Source organism: Furipterus horrens, unplaced genomic scaffold (genome assembly GCF_987537825.1).
Source record: "Furipterus horrens unplaced genomic scaffold, mFurHor1.1.pri manual_scaffold_5, whole genome shotgun sequence".
Taxonomy (NCBI): Eukaryota; Metazoa; Chordata; class Mammalia; order Chiroptera; family Furipteridae; genus Furipterus; species Furipterus horrens.
This window is the reverse complement of record NW_028327175.1, coordinates 127,156,902-127,175,167: the sequence shown is the minus strand read 5'-3', so window position 1 is coordinate 127,175,167 and position 18,266 is coordinate 127,156,902. Positions and strand designations below refer to the sequence as shown.

The window sequence follows — 18,266 nt, the reverse complement described above, 5'->3', positions numbered from 1 at the left end:
ACTTTGTCTCATCTGGCGGGTCAGTGTGTCTCAAGTCTATCTACTTAAGGATAAGGCCTTTGTAAGGACAGGCTTCAGAATCATGGGTGTCCTGTTTAGTGCCAGAGAAAAATGCCATTGCTAGAACTAAGTCTCCATTTTGTGCAAGTGCTTACATTTCTTTTTTGGTGTGGTGCTCCCCTCAAATCAACAAGCCAATTTCTGGAAAGGCATAAAAATCAGTAGTTTTCAGAGATTCCTCTAAAACTGAGCATTTCAGGAGGCCAAATGAAGCTCACTAGAAAGATAACTGCTGATTTTTACCCCCTCATGGTCTGTGAAATGGGGGCCCAATTTTTCATATTCTCTGTGGCCTAGTTTGGAGCTTGTTGGGAGAGCCATCACCTGTGATCTTATCACCCAGCAAACACCAGTCATTGTTAGGCAGCCTCCTGGCACTCTTAGTAGTGTTCCAGGAGAAAGGTATTCTCATCCTAACCTGTGTCCTAAGTAGAGTACACTAGCTGGAACCAACATTGATTTTAGTGATTACAGGCACCCAGGCATATAACCAACAGTGCAAGAAGGACACAGTTTTCTGTTACAGGCCCATATTCCCTTATGTGTGCTTCCAAACCTCCGAAACATGTTTTTCTAAATATGGCAGGAAAACCTGACCAGGATTAGTGTGAATATGCATGTTTTACCATAGAAATGTTAATGTGTTTGGTGACAAAGTACTGGTCCAGACCCTGTGGAGTGTATTACATAATGTATTTTAAAACTGTGTTACATTTATAAAACCCTTAAAACCTTTGGGGTTTATAAATGTTCAGAACATCTATCTAGCATTTCAGATAAGGAGTGGTAAACCTATATTAACATCTGAAAGGTGTTTATTTGGACACTTTCACCAACAAATATGGGGTTATAATGTCTTATAACCAGTTGAGTTCATTTCCATGTTCCTGTCTTCTTTTCCCACGTGTGCAAAACGTCAAATATGAGAATGTAGGTGTGAGTGAGCATTCCCACTGGCCACACCCTGGGAGCATACATGCCTCTTAAATACAGGTTTTGAGTTACTAATGCTAGCCTAACAGTCTTCAAACTGTTTTCCACAGTGCAAGGGAAATTCTTCAATAGGTACTTGTGAGGTATGAGTCAAATTGAGCTTGTAATCCATGCTGCTGTGTTTCATTAGTGCCAGTTGTGAGTCATAATATGGTCTTACGAGAGGGACCCATCCTCGTGACTTTTCATCAGCTGTTCAGGAATCTGGGTCTGACGTATAGGGGACACTTTGCTAGCAGTCTGGCAGTGTTGAGTTTATTCCTACTGGAGGTTTCTGCCATGCCAGTGAGGGTTTGAGCTAGCTAATGGTCACCTGGTGCTTAAATTTGGTTACTTTGCTACTCTCTGCCCACTCATTGCCCCATAGTTCTAATTCTACTAAACAGTGTCTTTACCTATACAGCCATAGATGGGGCGGAAGTCAGATTTCAGTGTGTGGGCTGATCAGGAGCTGGTCAGGGGCCATCAGACTTATTAGAACCCATGAGGAGCTGCCTCAAACTCCTGGGGTGGGCTGGGTTAGAGACTTCTTAATGTCAGGCTATGGAATATCAGCATTTCTCTTTGGGAATGTGGTTCTTCAGGCTTTCAGTCTAGCTGAAGTTGAGGGTGAGGCAGCAGGGGAGACTTCTGCAGTAGATGAGTCTCCATTGGTGAAGGAAATGTCCCTTTAGGCAGTTAGGCTGATTACCAGCATCGGTGGAGTGTCTTTGGGAGTTTTAAGTTGACAGAAGTGCTGTCATTTTGTACCTGTCAGGAGAGTAATGCCCTTTGTGGCTCTCTTAGCTTGATGTTGAATCCTTTCAGTGGTGAGTTGGAAAGAAAGAAGGAGATTTTCTTTGAATTAGCAGTCTGGAAATCCTACTTTCTCTAGAACTTTGATGTCTAGTGTGATAGCCATATGTGGCTGATTAAAATTCAATAAAATTAAGGATTTATGTCCTCAGTCCTACTAGCCCTGTTTCAGGTGCTTAATAGCCTCATGTTTCCATAAGTACGGTTGTGCTGTACAGCGCTGCTCTGTAGTGTCAGAGGACCCATCTGTAGACGGTATAAGTTTTGAACTAGAACATTAAGGCTTTCTTTCATCCTGTTTTTCTGAGATAGTAACATAACAAAAATGCAGTCAACTTTCATTTAACGATCTCTTCTGACTTATGTTATAGCAACACAGGAAAGTGTTGGATAAAGGGAAACCTGAAGATGTGATGCCGTCTGTTAAGGGGGCCCAGGTAAGCTGCACTCCTTCATGAGCATTCTGAAAACTAGGCCCACCTGACTTCCTGAGATTCTTGTGCTCCCATCCTGGCATCCTGTCCCTTCTCCTGTTTTATCCTCTTTTGTTTCTGGTCCCTCCCTCTCTTACTACACTCTCGTTCCTCCAGGAACACCTGCCTACTGTCCCCTTGTCTGGCATGTACAATAAGTCTGGAGGAAAAGTGAGACTCACCTTTAAGCTAGAACAAGACCAGCTGTGGATCGGCACTAAAGGTATGTTTCCTCTTGCAGCTTCTTCCTGACTTGCTACCTCTGGCACCCAGCAGCACTGTCTCAAGTGCGATTCTGCTCCTCATTCTGAAATCTCCACTGTGCTTTGCATGCTCCTTTCTTTTGATTTTGCTTTTAGATGCTCACCTTCTGTTTGGACCCTTTTCCCTCATTCTTTTCAGTCTGATCTCAGGGCCAATCCATCAAACATTGGTTCTGCAGTTATACCCAAAAAATCAGAGGTCCTAGATATGTGGCCTCAGGGCCAGGTCTGGTCCACAGACAAGGGTTTTATGTGTTTACACACAGTCTATAGAAAACTGGATATTTGCCCTGACCAGTGTGACTCAGTTGGTTGGGCATTGTGCTGCAAATCGAAAAATTGCTGGTTCGTTTCTCGGTCAGGGTATATTTCTGGGTTGCGGGTTCAGTCCCAGGTCCGGGTCTGTATGAGAGGTAACCGATTGATGTTTCTCTCTCCCATCGTTTCTTTCCCTCCCTTTCCCTCTTTAAAAGTAAATAAATCTTTTTAAAAAACTTGGAAATCTCACTTGATCTGATCTTTGGCTCCTCTTGAAAAAAATCAAAAAGTCCAGCCAGTTTTGACCTGCATGCTCACATGGGAAGAAGCAGCTGGAGCTGAGTAGTAGTTTCCCATGGGCATGGCTGACAGTTCTCACTGTCTTAGTTAGCCTATATATAGTCAGCATCTTCCATTTACGTCACCTGCCTGGCCCCAGTAGATTAGAGTTTGGCCCTGTAGTAGCTGCAGTTTTCCTGGTACCGGGGACCCCCCCACCCCGCCACCAGCTCCTCAACCTGGTAGCCCTCTGCATGCGCCCTCCAATTCCTACCTGTGCTTGCTGGGTTAGGTTTGCTGTTTGCTGGGATGTGTCTCTGACTATCCTCCCGTTTTCTTCCCCCAGATGGATCAAAGTCTTGTCAGTTATTCTCCAGAATTACCTGTGTCTCTTTCTTGGCCACTTCATCGTGCTGCTTAAGACTCCTAGCACCTCTAAACTTGGTTCATGAAAGAAGTTAACCTGTTTTCCTGCCCCATCTCTGATCTCTTCTGTTCCACCCATTTTCTGTACTGTTTTTTTTGTCACTGGTTTTAATGCTCAGAAACCTTTGGCTCTTTAAGGCAAAGTTCAAATGCCTAACCATAGTGTCCAGTGTTCTCAGTGATGCGACCCCAGTTTAAATTTTTGACCAAGCTTCCTGCCCTGCTTGCCTTGTCATACCCTGTGTGTTCCAGCTGCACCACTCGCCGAACTTCCTCCACATGCTCTGCACAGCTCTGGGTTTTTGCTCATGCTGTGCACTTACCTGCAAGCCTTCTTCTCATTCCTTGTTATAATAAAATCTTCCAAGATCCTACTTAAATGTTTTCCTAATGAAGCCTTACCTGATATGTTCTCCATCCTGCTGCTTCTGTCATAGAGAACTTCATTTGTGTCCCCAGAGCACTCATTACTCTCTGACTTGTCTGTCCCCTGTTAGATTCCGGAGGGGACCGAACATGCCTAACTCACCTGTTTCTGCCAGCACTGTAGGTGTTCAGTGTTTGAGGTAAACGCTAAAGAGAAGTACAGGGGATTTTGTCCTCTGAGGCTAATTGGTCTCAGGGACAGACCGGTAGTATGATTCTTTTTCAAATAGGACTAGAGTTTTACGGAAAATAATCAGGGTTGGGGTGATGGGGAGTGAGAGTTTTATCATCTAAAATATGAAAGTAAGTGTCTTATTTTCACTCCCATCCTGGTTCTTAAAGTGAACAAAGACTGAAATACCAAAAACGCTTGAGTTTTCTAATGATTGTGTGATAACCTGCTATATTCTTTCTTTCATCTTTGATTATAACTGCATGATCAGAGCAAGTTTTGCAAACTACTTAAGGGCCCCCCATTCTTCCAAGGGCCTTTGACCGCTTTTAGTAGGTCATTGTCTTCTGCAGAGCTGGTCCTGTCATCCCCTGTTGTTGCTTCATTTGTAAGCTGCCAGCTTCTCTATGACTTGGCAGGTGGTTGGGCTTAGTCCTCTGTCGTCATGTTGACTCACGGAAGCCCTGCCTCTTTCACTTGGGCAGCCGAATGGAAGGCAGTGGCTAAGGCTGGCCCAGAAGGACACCGATGGCCCAGAGGGTGGGTGCAGCCAGGCAGTCTAGATGAGAACTTCATCTGTGCGTGCTCTCTGGTTCCACAGGGAACACTTCCGTGTTAGGAAGTTGTGTAGGAAACACATCTTAATGGCAGGGACTCAGGAGAACCTACTGCCTGTGCTGGAGGTCTGCCTCAGCTCGTGCGAGCGGCCACCCTCCTGCTTTGCATGAAGGAGAGCTGTGGAGGAGCCCGGTGTGTCGGCGCGTCGGCGCTATTGGGAGCCTTTTTTAGTTGCCAGCCTTCCTGAAGAGTGTGGCCATCGAGTCCCGGCTTCCTTCAGGGTGGCCACAGCTGAGATTGTCACGCCCACCTAGAGCCTGTGTCAGTGTAGCTCAGGCTCTTTTCTCACCTACCCATGAGTCCGCCACCTGAGTGTCATAAGCACTCCCTCAGAGGACAGCGCGTTCTGGGCGAGGGCTCCCAGCCCCTGGCTTCATTTTGCTGCTGGCAGGACGCTGCTGTAGAAGGACCGTGCCAGGCGGCTAGTAGACCTCTTTCTTGGAAGGGGGATTTGCTGCGTGACACAGGCAAACTTGGGTGGCTTGTGTGGGTGGCAGGACTCAGCAGCCTCAGGCCCAGTGGAGTGAGGAGGACAGGCCTTCAGCAGGAAATGTGAATGGCAAGCACAGGGAGCACTGCAGCTGCCTTGGGGGTGCTTGTGTCCTGTTGGTAGGGGTGTGGCATCTGTGACGAGCTGCTTGGCGCTTCGGAGTGTGTGCCCCAGGAGTGTTACATCTTATACATTTTCAAAAGAAGCCAGAAATCCTTATTTTTATGTGAAAATTGCTAGACATTTCAAGATGGTTCGTGTTTTAAGAAGTTTCCATCTTAAAGACACAGCTGGTCAGGTCCTGCCTGTGGGCCACTTTTTAAGCCACTGAAAGTCAAAACTTGAGTGAGTGTCTTCAGGTCCATTTCCCCACCCCCATTATTCACAGACCGAGGCCCACAGCACAGAAATAAAATGTCTCAATTCATTAGTTAGACTAGAACCCTGGCCCTTAAATTCCTGATTTCTTTTGTCAAGTTACTGTTTTCATTCTGCCTTTTCCAGATTTTCCTTTCTGCAAAGGCTTTAATGTTTTTGCCTTTTTTTAAAAAAAGATTTTACTTATTTATTTAGAGAGAGGATAAGGTAGGGAGAAAGAAAGGGAGAGAAACATTGATCGGTTGCCTCTTGCGCACCCCCAACCAGGTACCTGGCCTGCAACCCAGGCATGTGACCTGACTGGGGGTCAAACTGGCGTTTTGCTTCAAATAACAATGCTCAACCCACTGATCCACGGCAAGGGTGGCTTTAATATTTTCCTTAAACTTGGTTTAACTGTTTGCTGAGCGCTTCTCCCATCCCCGAGGTGTGTGCTGCTTTCTGGGTGGTGGTTTCCTGGTGGCAGGCACTCCATACATACCTCTCCTGCCATCGTCCCCTCCTCTCCTCCTACACATGCTCACTGCCATCAGTCTCTTCCTGCAGGCATCCCTCGTCTCTGCCTCTTGCATCCCTGCCACCCTTAAACTTGCTGCAAAATGTCTTCTGACCCTGTGTGCTGAGTGGTATCTTGAGTGTTAATCATAAGAAGGTGTCAATGTTTTAAGAACTTCCAAGCATGTGTATATGGAGGAGTAGGGGGTAAGGAGAGGGATGGGGAGAGGGCAAGTGAGCAGGACCTTGGGACAGAGACTGGTTGCAGACCCCCAGCAGTCCTCCTTTCTGTGGGAGCCCCAGGGGCATGCTGGTGCCTCTTTGCTTTTGGTCCACTTGCCTGTCCCAGGCATCAAAGGCTTTAGCTAGTGCGGAGTTTGGGCAGTAAGGGTGCAGTGGAATTTCTTTGGTATTGTTTAACTTTAAAAAATAACACCAGGAAAGAAATGCCTCTGTCCTCAGAGACTGATGCCATTGCTACATCCTGGTCCCCATTTGCTCCTAAGAAGTTCCCAGCTCCCATGCAGGACTCTAGGGTCACTGTCAGAAGGTCCTGCCCCATCATTCCTCGAGGGCACCAGTGACTTGAGCTTACAGTAGACTCCAAAGCCACCAGCCCTGACAAGGAACTGCTAAGTCACAGGAATAGAACAGGAGAGCCTTTGAATAATGATTGTCATTCCTCTCAACCTAGAGCGGACTGAGAAATTACCCATGGGCTCCATTAAAAATGTGGTCAGTGAACCCATCGAAGGACATGAAGACTACCACATGATGGTAAGTAGCTGGCATGCTGTGGCCTCTCTTGGTGCCAGCCTCTGCTCTTTTAGCAGGGACTGATGTGAACTGAGAACTCTCAGTATTCAGGAGACACATGGTCTCAGATGTTCGTTTCCTTCATCTACTTAGAATTTAGTCCATGACCTAGTCCTAGTTCTCTTTTATTTTGCAGCCCCGCCTCCCACCTTCCTACATTTTAAAGGGGATATGTTAGATTTGTTTTGCCTCTCTTTTAGTTGTAGTAATTTTGTTTTTAGACCAGGAGAATAAATGTAATGAGGAGGAATGGCTTGTGGGTTTTCATTGAACCTTTTGTCTTGCATATAGAAGAAAACCTCCCACTAGTCTTGGTGTTTGGGGCACCCGGCCTTACCCTTCTGCAATGGTATCCTTCCCAGGCTATAGCCATCAGATGGCTGCGGTCCTGTGGGGAGGCCGGGTCTGTGGACATTGTCCTTGTGGAGATCCACTTTATAACACAGCTGTGTTTTCCTGAGACGCAATGTGGGCATACATTGCCCAAGTCTCTGCAGAACAAAGCAGGAGTTCAGTGATGAACTGAACAGCCTAGGCACACCCACTTCTTTTTTTAAGATTTTATTAATTTATTTTTAGAGAAGTGGGAAGGGAGGGAGAAAGAGAGGGAAAGAAACAGTTGGCTGCCTTTTGCACATGTCCCAACCGGGGACCGGCCTGCCACCCAAGCATGTGCCCTGACTGGGAATCAAATTGGCAACTTTTTGCTTTGCGGGATGACGTTCAACCAACTGAGCCACACCGGTCAGGGCTGGAGAGTCCACTTTAAAAATTAAGTTAGCCACCTGGACTTTGAAATTGCTATGTCAAGGACCTGACCTGGGCAGTGACAGTATGAGGGCAGCTGTCTGCCATTCTCTCTCTGAAGAGACAGATTTTTCAGCGCCAACCAACAGGGACGTAGCTGCGTTGGCCCCACCTAAGGGAGGAGGAACGGTACTGGTTTGACTGGTATGTGGTGGTGTTACAAAGGCCACGGCAGAGGGAGGCGTTGGAAGAGCCCAGTAAAAAGGGGATCTAGCATCATGGCAGTCCTTTGCAGACAGATGGCAGATCCCAGGATTCTAGGGAAGGTCTGTCATCTGTCAGTCCTGTCCCTTACCTTGCCGTGCCTGTCAGTTCACTGGGGAGGCATGGAATCAAGGCTGTGGTTGGGATGGCAGCCCCCGGGCTGCAGAGCTCCTGGGTGCCTCTGAGAGTGGTGACCGCAGCCCAGGGCTTCTTTTGGATCCTCTGGTATTTCTTCTAGTCTCGGTAGTCTTTAAAGGACTGCAAATGGGTTGTTTTCCCACTCAGTTTTTTGTTGTTGTTGTTGTTTTAAATGTTGAATTTTAATATTTTCATCTGGTCTCCTGCACTGCCCTTTGAAGCATTTGTCTTCCCAGTTTGCAGCCCCAGTTTTCAGGCAGCCTGGTGAGAGGAGTTTGCACAAGCTGAGTGCCAGTTTGAACCTCTTAAGTGATTGATGGTGTGGCTGAAAAATGCTTTAGATTTTGATTAAATACTCTTTCTTTTCTGGAGTCATTTCTGGCAGCAGGTGGCTCTGATCGCCCTTCTTTTCTCTAAACACCATTAGCACCTTTACCTTTGTCCTGATGAAAGTATTTATTTTCCTCTGCAGACACCATTTCACTAGCTAGGTTAACATGTTAGAGTTCATGTTAGAAGGGGGTAGCTGTGCTTTGTTACTTTTAGAGAAATCTTTAAATATACAGAAAAGAACACTGAGTACTATAATAAACCCATATATCCATCACCAAGAAATGACAATTATAAGTATTCCATCATTTGCTTTGAATCACTTTTTAATAAAAGAAAATTTACGAACAGTGAATTCGTCCCCATCATCTTCCCCTCCCACACTGCCTTCTATTATGTGAATTTTCCCTGCTCTGCTTTCATTTTCATATATGTCCACAAAAAAAGCTTCAGTACTGTTTTGTGTTTTTTCAGTTTTCATAAGTGGTATGGTATGTATCATTCTGCAGCTTGCTTTTTTGGGTCAACATTATGATCTACCTGTACTTACCATAGACTCAGGTCATACCTTTTAAAAATGATCCAATGTTCATATGAATAGGGCTTGTCACTTAATTTTGCATTCCCTCACTCATGGGCATGTAGGTGGTTTACAGGTTTTTGCCATTTCTGGCAGTGCTGCTTTGAACATTCATTCCTTGTGCATGTGTGCCAGTTTTTCTAGGGCAGTGGTTCCCAAATGGGTGTCTGGGTCAGCAGTGTCAATCACCTGGGAACTCCTTACAACTGCAGATTCTCAGGCCCAACCCAGCCGTGCGAGTCAGAGACTAACCAGCCCTCCCAGTGGCTCTGATGATGCACTTGGATTTGGGAACCACTGCTCCAGGGTCGGCCATGCTTAATCACTCTTGCTGCTGCTGCTGCTGCTGCTGCTGCTGCTGCTGCTTTTTTGGGGGGGTGGGGGGTAAGAGAATGCTTGCCACTTGCAGGATTTTTTTCCCTTCCTTTTTTAAGTCACTTTTCAGCCCTCCCTGTGTGTGTTGTGCTGCTGCTCAGTCTCCCAACCTCTGAAGTGTTGCTTGGTTTTCCTTTTTCCCTTCCAGGCATTTCAGTTGGGCCCCACGGAAGCGTCTTACTACTGGGTGTACTGGGTTCCAACTCAATATGTGGATGCAATCAAAGACACTGTGCTGGGGAAGTGGCAGTATTTTTGAAAGCACTTTCACCTCTGGCCCAGGAGACTGACCCAAAGTGAAGGACATTGCTGGGAGAGGCCTGCAGCATCCCTGGATTTCAGAGTTCTGGAACTTAGTTCAAAAAACAATTTATATCCAAACTAAGGTGATGTAGCGACTGAAGCCAGAGGTGATGTTCTTTCACCCTTAGCTTAATTTTAACTTAAAATCACCGGTTCCCTTTCTTGCAGTCAGCCTCATACCATTTTTAAAGTCAGTACAGTAGAAATCAATAAATCCAAATTCTGAATGTGTTGTGTGGAATACTCTTACGTGTGTTTGAGAGTAGATCTGCCAAGGTTTTGTTTAGAAGGGAATGGTCAAAAGCTTTCTGCTTTTTTTTAAGTGATTTTAACTGAAATATTTTCATAAATCTTTGGTTGTAAACATTTGGACTGTGTTGTGATGAGTTGGGGTATTATTTTTCTTTTTCATATAAAATTGTATGCAAAGTGGGAGGGTTGGTAAGCCATATTTTTCTGTCCATTGATGCAGATATAATTTTTTCCATTTTTTATTTTCTCATTTCCTAGATTTGAGTTTTTGTTTTGAAAACCCAAAGATGGTCAGTTCCTCCTTTTGCACCTCATCACTGCTTCCTTTCCTGGCATTCCTCCTGCCGTGCGTGTGTGGTGAGAGGGAAGTGCTGGGTCTCCGTCAGGGAGTACTCACACGTGCTGTGGTATCTGGTGAGCAGCTGAGTGTTTCACAGTGACTTGTCAGAACATCTTGCCCTCTGGGCACTGATCTCTGGGTTGTCTGCAGCCCTTACTGAGTTGGTTTTGACGCCCAGCCTGGCATGGGTGTGCCTGGCTGTGCTGCTCCAAAAGCCACAGCTCCCAGGCTGACACAGGCCTCTTTGAGGAGGAGCCAGCTGGAAGACAGTTTATACAGCCATATAGTCACAGGCCCACTTTAGAAGTTTCAGGAAATTCTTAAGCAGGCCAATGAGTATTTCAATTATGCTTCTCCATCTGTTCCTTCTGCTCATGTGTTGTGTTCAATTGTCCTTCATCCCAGGTTCAGAGATGCTGCCTTTCTCAATAAAAAGACATCTGACCTAGGGGGTTGGCGATGTATTGTAACATCAAAAATGGGATGAATTGCTTTGTGATTAGCGTATCCTCTTCTGGTTTTAGCCTTTATGTTCTTTGTATATGTGAACTCGGTTGTCTCCTTGTGGCTTGGTTGACTGAAATGAGGGAAAGTCTCTTGGTCTGTGGTATCCTTGTGCTGTTTGCTGTTTCTCTGCTACTGTCTTTGCAGTCCTCCTCACTGGCTGCGGACTCTCATAGCAAGGCTGACATTCTGGATTCTAGGCTGTTTCCCCTTATTCTGTGAAATGTATTAGCATGTGTGAGCCAGTTAATGATCGTATTCTGCACCCTTCCCTCCGAACTGTAGTTCAGGAATCAGCCAGTATAGACAGACTCGTGCTTCTCATGGTGTAGTCATTTCTGAATTAGGCATCTGGGCAGAAAGGTCTACACTTGTTTGGGGGCGGATATAAGTATGTGTGTGAAGTGTGGTGTCCAAGACACTGCTGGTTTTCAGTCCTTAAAAAAAGGAATAGTGACTGCAGCCTCTCTGTGCTGTTGGCTGCAGCTCCTGCGGAAAACAGTACTTCTGCGCTCCTTATGCACCTCTTTTTCAGCTGACAGGTCTGCAGAGGACATGGTCATGGAGCAAGCCGAGTACTGTCTTGGTTTGTTGGCCAATGTCCCTGTTCTGGAGACTTGTCCTGACAGTGCCACATACCACTTCTGTTCTCTGGAAGCAGGTGTCTCCGTCCTTAGACTGGCCTCACACCACTGCTCTCAGAGGCCCTTCCCACCAGGTCTCCACATTTTCCGTTTGTGTGGCTGCCACTTCGTCAGACGGCCCTTTCTCCCAGTGAGACTGTGTGTCTTTGCTCTCCAAGAGCCAAACTGCTTCTCACTCAGGCTGGTGTCATTTCAAAATAGGACCAAAGCCTTTGTGAGCCTTTTTATTTTAAGTAAAATGGTGCTTTTTTCCTTACTTCAAGATACTATATATAAATAATGTAAGTGACATGTTATCATGTGGAGCTGTGTGATGGGGCTCATTGAATCTGCTAAAACAGTCATGAGCTCTGCCTCCTGGGCCTGTCTGCATGGAGATCTTGCTGGAAGCCTTCAGAGAACAGAGGTGGACGGGACCAGAAGTCCTGGAAGAGGTGTTTAATTAGATCTGAGTCTGGGTCCCAGCAGTATTCACTGTCTTGTCTCAGTCTGGTGAGCAGTCTCTTCCTTTTTTTCTTAAAGTCCAGAATGTACTGAGACTTAATCTGTGTTAGCAAGCTGACACTCTCCCCTTAGATACATCACAGTGTTATTGTTTCCTCAGGATGAGTTCTGTGCGGTTCCTTCACTGTCAGAGGGGACCAGCTCCTTGTCTGGGTCATAACTGTCCCTCATGGTGACACAAGGCATGTCGCTGGACTGAGGAGCTGCTTCTGAGAGGGCCTCCATTGTGCAGGGAGAAGGCTATCTCCCTGTCATCTTTTTCCTGCAGGCACTTCTCTGAGCCACCTGATGGGTTGCTTTCTCTTCTGGAATTTGTGCTGGTGGTCCTCCTGCAGGTCTTTGCTCACAGATGCCATGCTTTTCTTTCCCTGAAGTGACTTGGTGAATAATGACAAAGTAATCCCCATGGAGGCCAGTCACTCAGCTGTGTCAGCTTGATCAGAGAACTTAGACTTTTGAATTGCTGAACTGTTTGGTGTTAGTATTTTAATTGATGATGAGCCTTCTGCAAGTAGTATTATCTCTTCTTAATGACATTGAACTGAGCTAAGGATGTACTTTCCTATAATTTGTGGATATAGGAGGCCATTGAGGCCTCAGTAGACTCTTTAGTTGCTGCTTTATCTTACAAGGGCCAAAGAGACTAACTGCCACATTGCCACGGCTTTGAAAACCTGTCATATTTCAGCCAAAAGGGGCTTGCTTTTCTCTTCTCTTAACTATGTGCCTGGAAGAGCTGTCCTGGGTTCTTGTTCTTGACTCACCCTTTCTTTGCCAGGGGCAGAGGGAAGGGATGGACCCTCTATCGTGGACCATGCAATGACTGGCCTTTCCACCCTTTCTTCTGAGGGAAACCTCTCTTTTGCTCCATCCTTCTGTTCATGCCTGTTGTTGTGGAAAAGGATGGTCCCTTTGTTTCAAGGCTTCGTGACAAAGGCATCTCTAGTTAGGATTGACAACTGTCTCTTTCTTAATAGGGCCTGGTGGCCTCTCTAAAGTCATAGGTGGTCAGGAGTCCTCCAGAGTACAGAACACCTGGTCCATTTACCTGCCAGGCTGAGTGGTTCTACTGCTTTCCAAATTTCAAGACCTTTTTACTTTTTCTTTGTTAAAAGAGTTCTGCAGAATGAATTGACAGTATATGTAAGTACCATGTTTCCTTGTGTATGCTCTGTTCTGGTTATTGTTTTTTAATCAAATGCCTGTTTGGGAAGAGTTGAACGTATTTAGTCTATTAGATTTGCGCTGCCGGATTTTGTTTTTTTAAAGTGTAACCTTGACTAGCTGTCTTATTGTTTATCCTGTAAGATTAGCCTATCAATTAAAGTTTGATAATTAATTGCATCTCCTTTTTTCTTCCAATTCTTCATGCGCCTAATCCATACTGGGGATTGACCAGTATTTGGCACTGGACTAAGAGCCATTTTTTTGCCAGCTGTGGTCAGTCGTTTTTTCATTTGACTTTGAGTATATCTTGCGAAAGACAGTTGATTTGATTTACGTCTGTATTAGTCAAAGTCACTGCCAAGGCGATGCACCTGTTAGGACAGCCGTCTTCCGCCCACGCCGGCCTCCAGGTGTTGGAGGGGATGCCACCTCTCCGTTTGGTAACACACTGAGATGGGGTTCCAGTTCTCACCACAGCCACAAAGACCCAGGAGGAGAGAGGGAGAATATCTATTACCAAAAATGGAACAAAAACAATCCTTGGCATGAGTAGTGATTATAGTTTGTCGGAACTCGTTTTGACCCAGCACCACTCCCATTGGACCTTCTCTTGTCTTCACTTACTTTCTAAATGTTTCCAAAAGGTTCTGGTCTTATGGCCCCTACCTGGCTCTTTTCCATTATTCTAATACCTCATAATCTTGAAGCAACATTGTTAGTTCTGAAGGATCTGACTGACATGGGAGAGAGGGACGGTGGCACTGCTACATGCTGACATTGGCAGGCGCCCATCTTGAGAATCTGCTCTCTTTAGAGGGTCCAGATTTTATTCCAGTTCTGAACAGTTACTTCAGGCACCTTCAGATGAATAGGGTGATTGACTCTTCTCAGATGGAGACGGAGGTAAACTGCAGTCTTGAGTATCGTACTATACCTTTGTTAGGGGTGTCTGCACTTTCTCAACGAGGTAACTAATAACCCTTCCTGCAAGGAGGATCCCACAAGCCAGACAGTCATTAGGGCAAGAAGCAACGACCTTTTTCTCCTCTTGCCCGAGGTGGTCTGTTTGGTCTGTCCACTTAGGAAGTGGAGGTGCCTGTCCCGCAGGAGCCCTGGGCTGACACCACATGGCTGCTTTCAGCCAGGATTATCCTCTTACTTTCCCTAGATATCAAGGCTGTTTTTGTTCTAAAACCTTGTTAGTCTGTCTTACTCTCCTGATACAACTTTTCCTACTGTTCACCCCATTCTATAACTCCTGATTTTTTAGTTCCTTGCTCTGTTTTTACCCCTTCCCCCCCTTATTTAATTTTAATCCCTTACTATTTTCCCTTTTTGGGTTTTGAAATTTTCAAACTGACAGTTGAAATATGCCACATTTACCATCTTACACTTTTCACCTTGGTTCACCAGTTGTTAAAATATTAACCAATATTTTTCTCTTCATCTAGACACATATACCCTTTATTTTGCTGAAAGATTTGACAGGTGAGCAGAGGTCATGACATTTCACCTGTGGGTATTTTAGCACATATCTTCTAAGAATAAGGACACTGTTAACACCTTAGCACATTATCGCCTAAGAAAAGTAATATCAATTTGGTAGTATCACCCAATATACAGACCAAAATATCTTCTAGAGCTAGTTTCCTAATCAATAATACTTATGTTTTTAAATCCTTATTCTAACCTTGGTTTAATACCCTTTGAACTTTTTCGTAGTCTTGGCTTTTCTCTCATCTTAAAAGTAATTTCTTCATATATTTTACCCCCATATACTTTTAATCTTAGTTTTTATTAAGACCCCTAACCTTGCCTCTGCTTCTGGTCATGAGTCTTATTATGTTTTATGTTGTGAGTTTATCATGCCTGGCTGGGCTGTGGTTCTAGAGGAGATGGTGTCAGGGAACCAGCATCCCCGGAGGGCAGAGTCCTCTCGTCCACTAATCACTGGCATCCCTCCCACACACAAATCTGGACTCCAGGGGTCCATGACTCAGGATTTGGTTCTTGGTGAGAAATCTCATTCATAGGACTTGGGCATAGCAATTTGGCTTAGATAACTGGAAAATGCAGTGTCTGACTAGGCCCAGTGCAGGAGCCCCAGTTGGGTCTCCAGGCACCTGACCCTCCAACTGCTAGCCCTCTCTGTCCTCTGTTAATTTAGCTTCCACCAGACTGGCAATCTCAAGGGAAAGAGAATTTTTTCTTCCCCAGAAATACCAGTAAAAGTACCAGATCAGGCTGTTAATGAGCTCTGCTGTCCACAAATATGCAAATATCATAATCTTATTATCTAAGACTCTGACTCCAAAAAACCTCCGCTGCCTTGCGGCATACCTCTTCAGGGGAAAGGCTAAGGGAGTAAACCCCGACAGAAAATCCGGAGCCGGAGTCCCTAAGGCGGTATGATGTTGTAGTCAACACCGGCAACTCCTGCGGCGCACCTGAAGCCAAGCTGTATTGACTCCGTCTTTCCCTTGGACCCTTCAGCTGCGAAGAGAGGGGGGGTCTGCTGCATGGGCAACAGCAGACCCTCCATATCACCTTGCCCAGGCTCTGTAGCTTCAGCTTCACTGGAGAGGACACTCCAGCGTCATCGTAAGATGTCGATTCAACACGGGAGGAGACAGATACCGTGTCACTCCCGAGTCGGACTGCACAGCCATTCTCGGCGGTGCAGATAGACTCTTAAGAAGCTACACCATCGTCTCTCGAGACGGACGGGTGCCGAATCATTATCTAAGACATATGCTGGTTGATTTACATTCATCATGCATATGGGGTTTTCAGGCATATAGCCCAGACTGGAAGTGACAGCATCTCCGACAGACCACCTAGCAGGGTTTGGCCTCCAGCTGTGTGCCAGGTAAATGCTTCTTGGAAAGGCCTCCTGTAGTGCTCCAGCCTTGGAAGGGGCATGAACACCTCTGGTACTCTGTCCACGAGAGCCTTGCTCCAAACATTCCACCTTCAAGTCCTGTAACACCAACTCCTTCACTGGGACTTCTCATGTGCGAGGCTCTGTGTCAAACTGTGTGCGTTATGTTATCAACACTCTACCACATCCCTCTTGTCACCCCCACTTACCCATTAGAGGAAACTTAAGCTGAGAGAAATTAAGTGATTTAGCCAAGATCATGCCTGTCACCAACTGAGGCTATGGTTCTGAACCCAGATTTGCTTGATGCTGTGCTGTTAAGATACCTTATTGTTTAGAACTCAATAAAACTCACCTTTTTTTCCCCCCTTCCTTGGTTTAAGCCGTATGTCTTAAGGGCACTAACTTGTGTTTGTGAGTCATTTTTTAAAACTTTGAACATTGACATTTGTTAATTGGCTATCATTTAAAAAGGTGCCCTGGCCGCTGGGTAGCTCAGTTAGTTAGAGCATCGTCCCGAAACGCCAAGGTTGTGGGTTTGACCTCAGTCAGGGCACATACAAAAATCAACCAATGAATGCATAAATAAGTGGAACAACAAATCAGTGTCTCTCTCTCTCCTTTCTCTTTCTCTCTCCCTCTCTTCCCCATCCAGCCTCTCTCTCAAATTAATAAGTTAAAAATAAAAAATTAGGACTAATGCATGTACTTGATAAATTTTAAGTGACAGGGTAGTTTCTTAGTTCTGGCTTCTCTACCCATCCCTGTGGGCAGTAGTGTTCATTTAGGTTTCAGGGCATCGGGGCCATCTGAGGAGCAGAGGGTGTCATACCCACTTAGATGCCTTCTCAGAGGGGGAGGACATACACCCGCAAACACTCCAGCCCAGTGTTTTCCTTACCTTCTTGTTTATTACCTGCTGACTATCTCAAAACAAACCCATGTGCCAACCTGAAATTCTGTCCTGCAAAGGAGACAGCCAGATGTATATATTTGAGCTCCTCTAGTCCCTGTTTCAGACAACTCAGTACCAAGGCATAAACTTGGGCGATATCCTAGACTTCCTGCCTTTTCCTTTATCTGAGTGGGTTGTGCCATTTTTATCTCCAGTGTCTTACCAGTCTTTCCATCTACATTTTTTGCATGGGCTTTTTCAAGAACCACAAGGTTCACCCCTCTAGACCACCTTTGGCACGGCCACCAGTGAAGGAACTCAAGTATATACATCTGGCTGTCTCCCCTGCAGGATACCCTGTCACTTCCACTGCCAGCCCACTCCTTAGCCAGCCTGTAAGGACCTTTTTCTTTGACCACGGGCACAGCACCACAGTGAAGGCTCTGGCAGTGTTCCAGATCAAACACTCGCGGCCTGTCCCCTTCTGCACATGTGCTCTTCCTGCCCTCCCGACCCAGCCTCAGCAGCTCTGCCCAGGCTACAGTGCCACGAATGCCTTTCCTCAGGTCAGCTCAGCAACTGCTGACGTACTGCCTGTTCACACATACTTTGTGTCATTTATTACACAAGTATTTATAATTTAGAAAGCACTGCTGAACAAAAATAAGTCCTATTTCTACCATGTCATAATCGACATCATGGTGTTTTATAGAAATGGGGTCACACTGATTATAATCTGTCTGCACTTAACACAGGCTTTCCATGTGATTACGTAAAACTTCCTATTTGTGTCATATGGTTGGATATCTGTATGGCATCTGTGTACTTTTTGTTACATGTATCATTGAATTTTCTCCCTTATTTGGACAAATTTCAAACAAGTTGAAAGAACTGCACAATGAACATGCATGTACAAGCATAGTATGTTTGTGCACATGGCCATCAGTCACTGGTTAACATTTTGCTCTATTTCTGAATCATTTCAAAGTCAGCTGCAGCCCTGCTGCTTCACCCCTAAGTAGTCAGTACATACCTCATGAGAATACGTTAGTCTGCCATTACACTGTCATTCATTCCTGAGAAATGTGTCTTGTCCCATGTACATATCCCATTTGTCCTCCAGTGTCCTGTTCTTCCCCATCCTCTCAGCCTCACACTCCCCTAAGGTTGATGTCTCCAAGGCACCTTTTTAGTTATCTCTCCTTCCCCATGACATTGATTGTTTTAAAGTCCTACCTTCCTCATGATCAGATTCAGGTTCAACAATTCTAGCAACATTTCTGTTCATCACATTGGTGTAACCTGAATGTTAGCATCCATGCTAACTGTCCCGTAGTAGATGGTGCACTCCCGGGAGTGGAGGCATACAATTGACCTGGGTGGTACTCGGCCCACAGGCA

The 18,266-nt window shown here is 45.6% G+C and overlaps 1 protein-coding gene across 5 annotated transcripts in view; it reads left to right on the top strand.

Moving 5' to 3' along the window:
* UBFD1 (ubiquitin family domain containing 1) overlaps window positions 1-18,266 on the top strand; it is a 43,741-nt gene that overhangs the window by 1,916 nt on the left and 23,559 nt on the right. Inside the window, exons 4-7 of one of the 5 annotated variants that reach the window (XM_090277749.1) lie at window positions 2,220-2,285; window positions 2,439-2,544; window positions 6,821-6,903; window positions 15,884-16,363. In XM_090277749.1, coding sequence (XP_090133875.1) covers window positions 2,220-2,285; window positions 2,439-2,544; window positions 6,821-6,903; window positions 15,884-15,907 — 279 coding nt within the window. In that variant the 3' untranslated portion in view covers window positions 15,908-16,363. Of the gene's footprint in view, window positions 1-2,219; window positions 2,286-2,438; window positions 2,545-4,044; window positions 4,114-6,820; window positions 6,904-9,524; window positions 10,047-15,883; window positions 16,364-18,266 lie in introns of those variants that run through there. The other 4 variants (XM_090277746.1, XM_090277750.1, XM_090277748.1 and 1 more) reach the window with 4 other exon arrangements.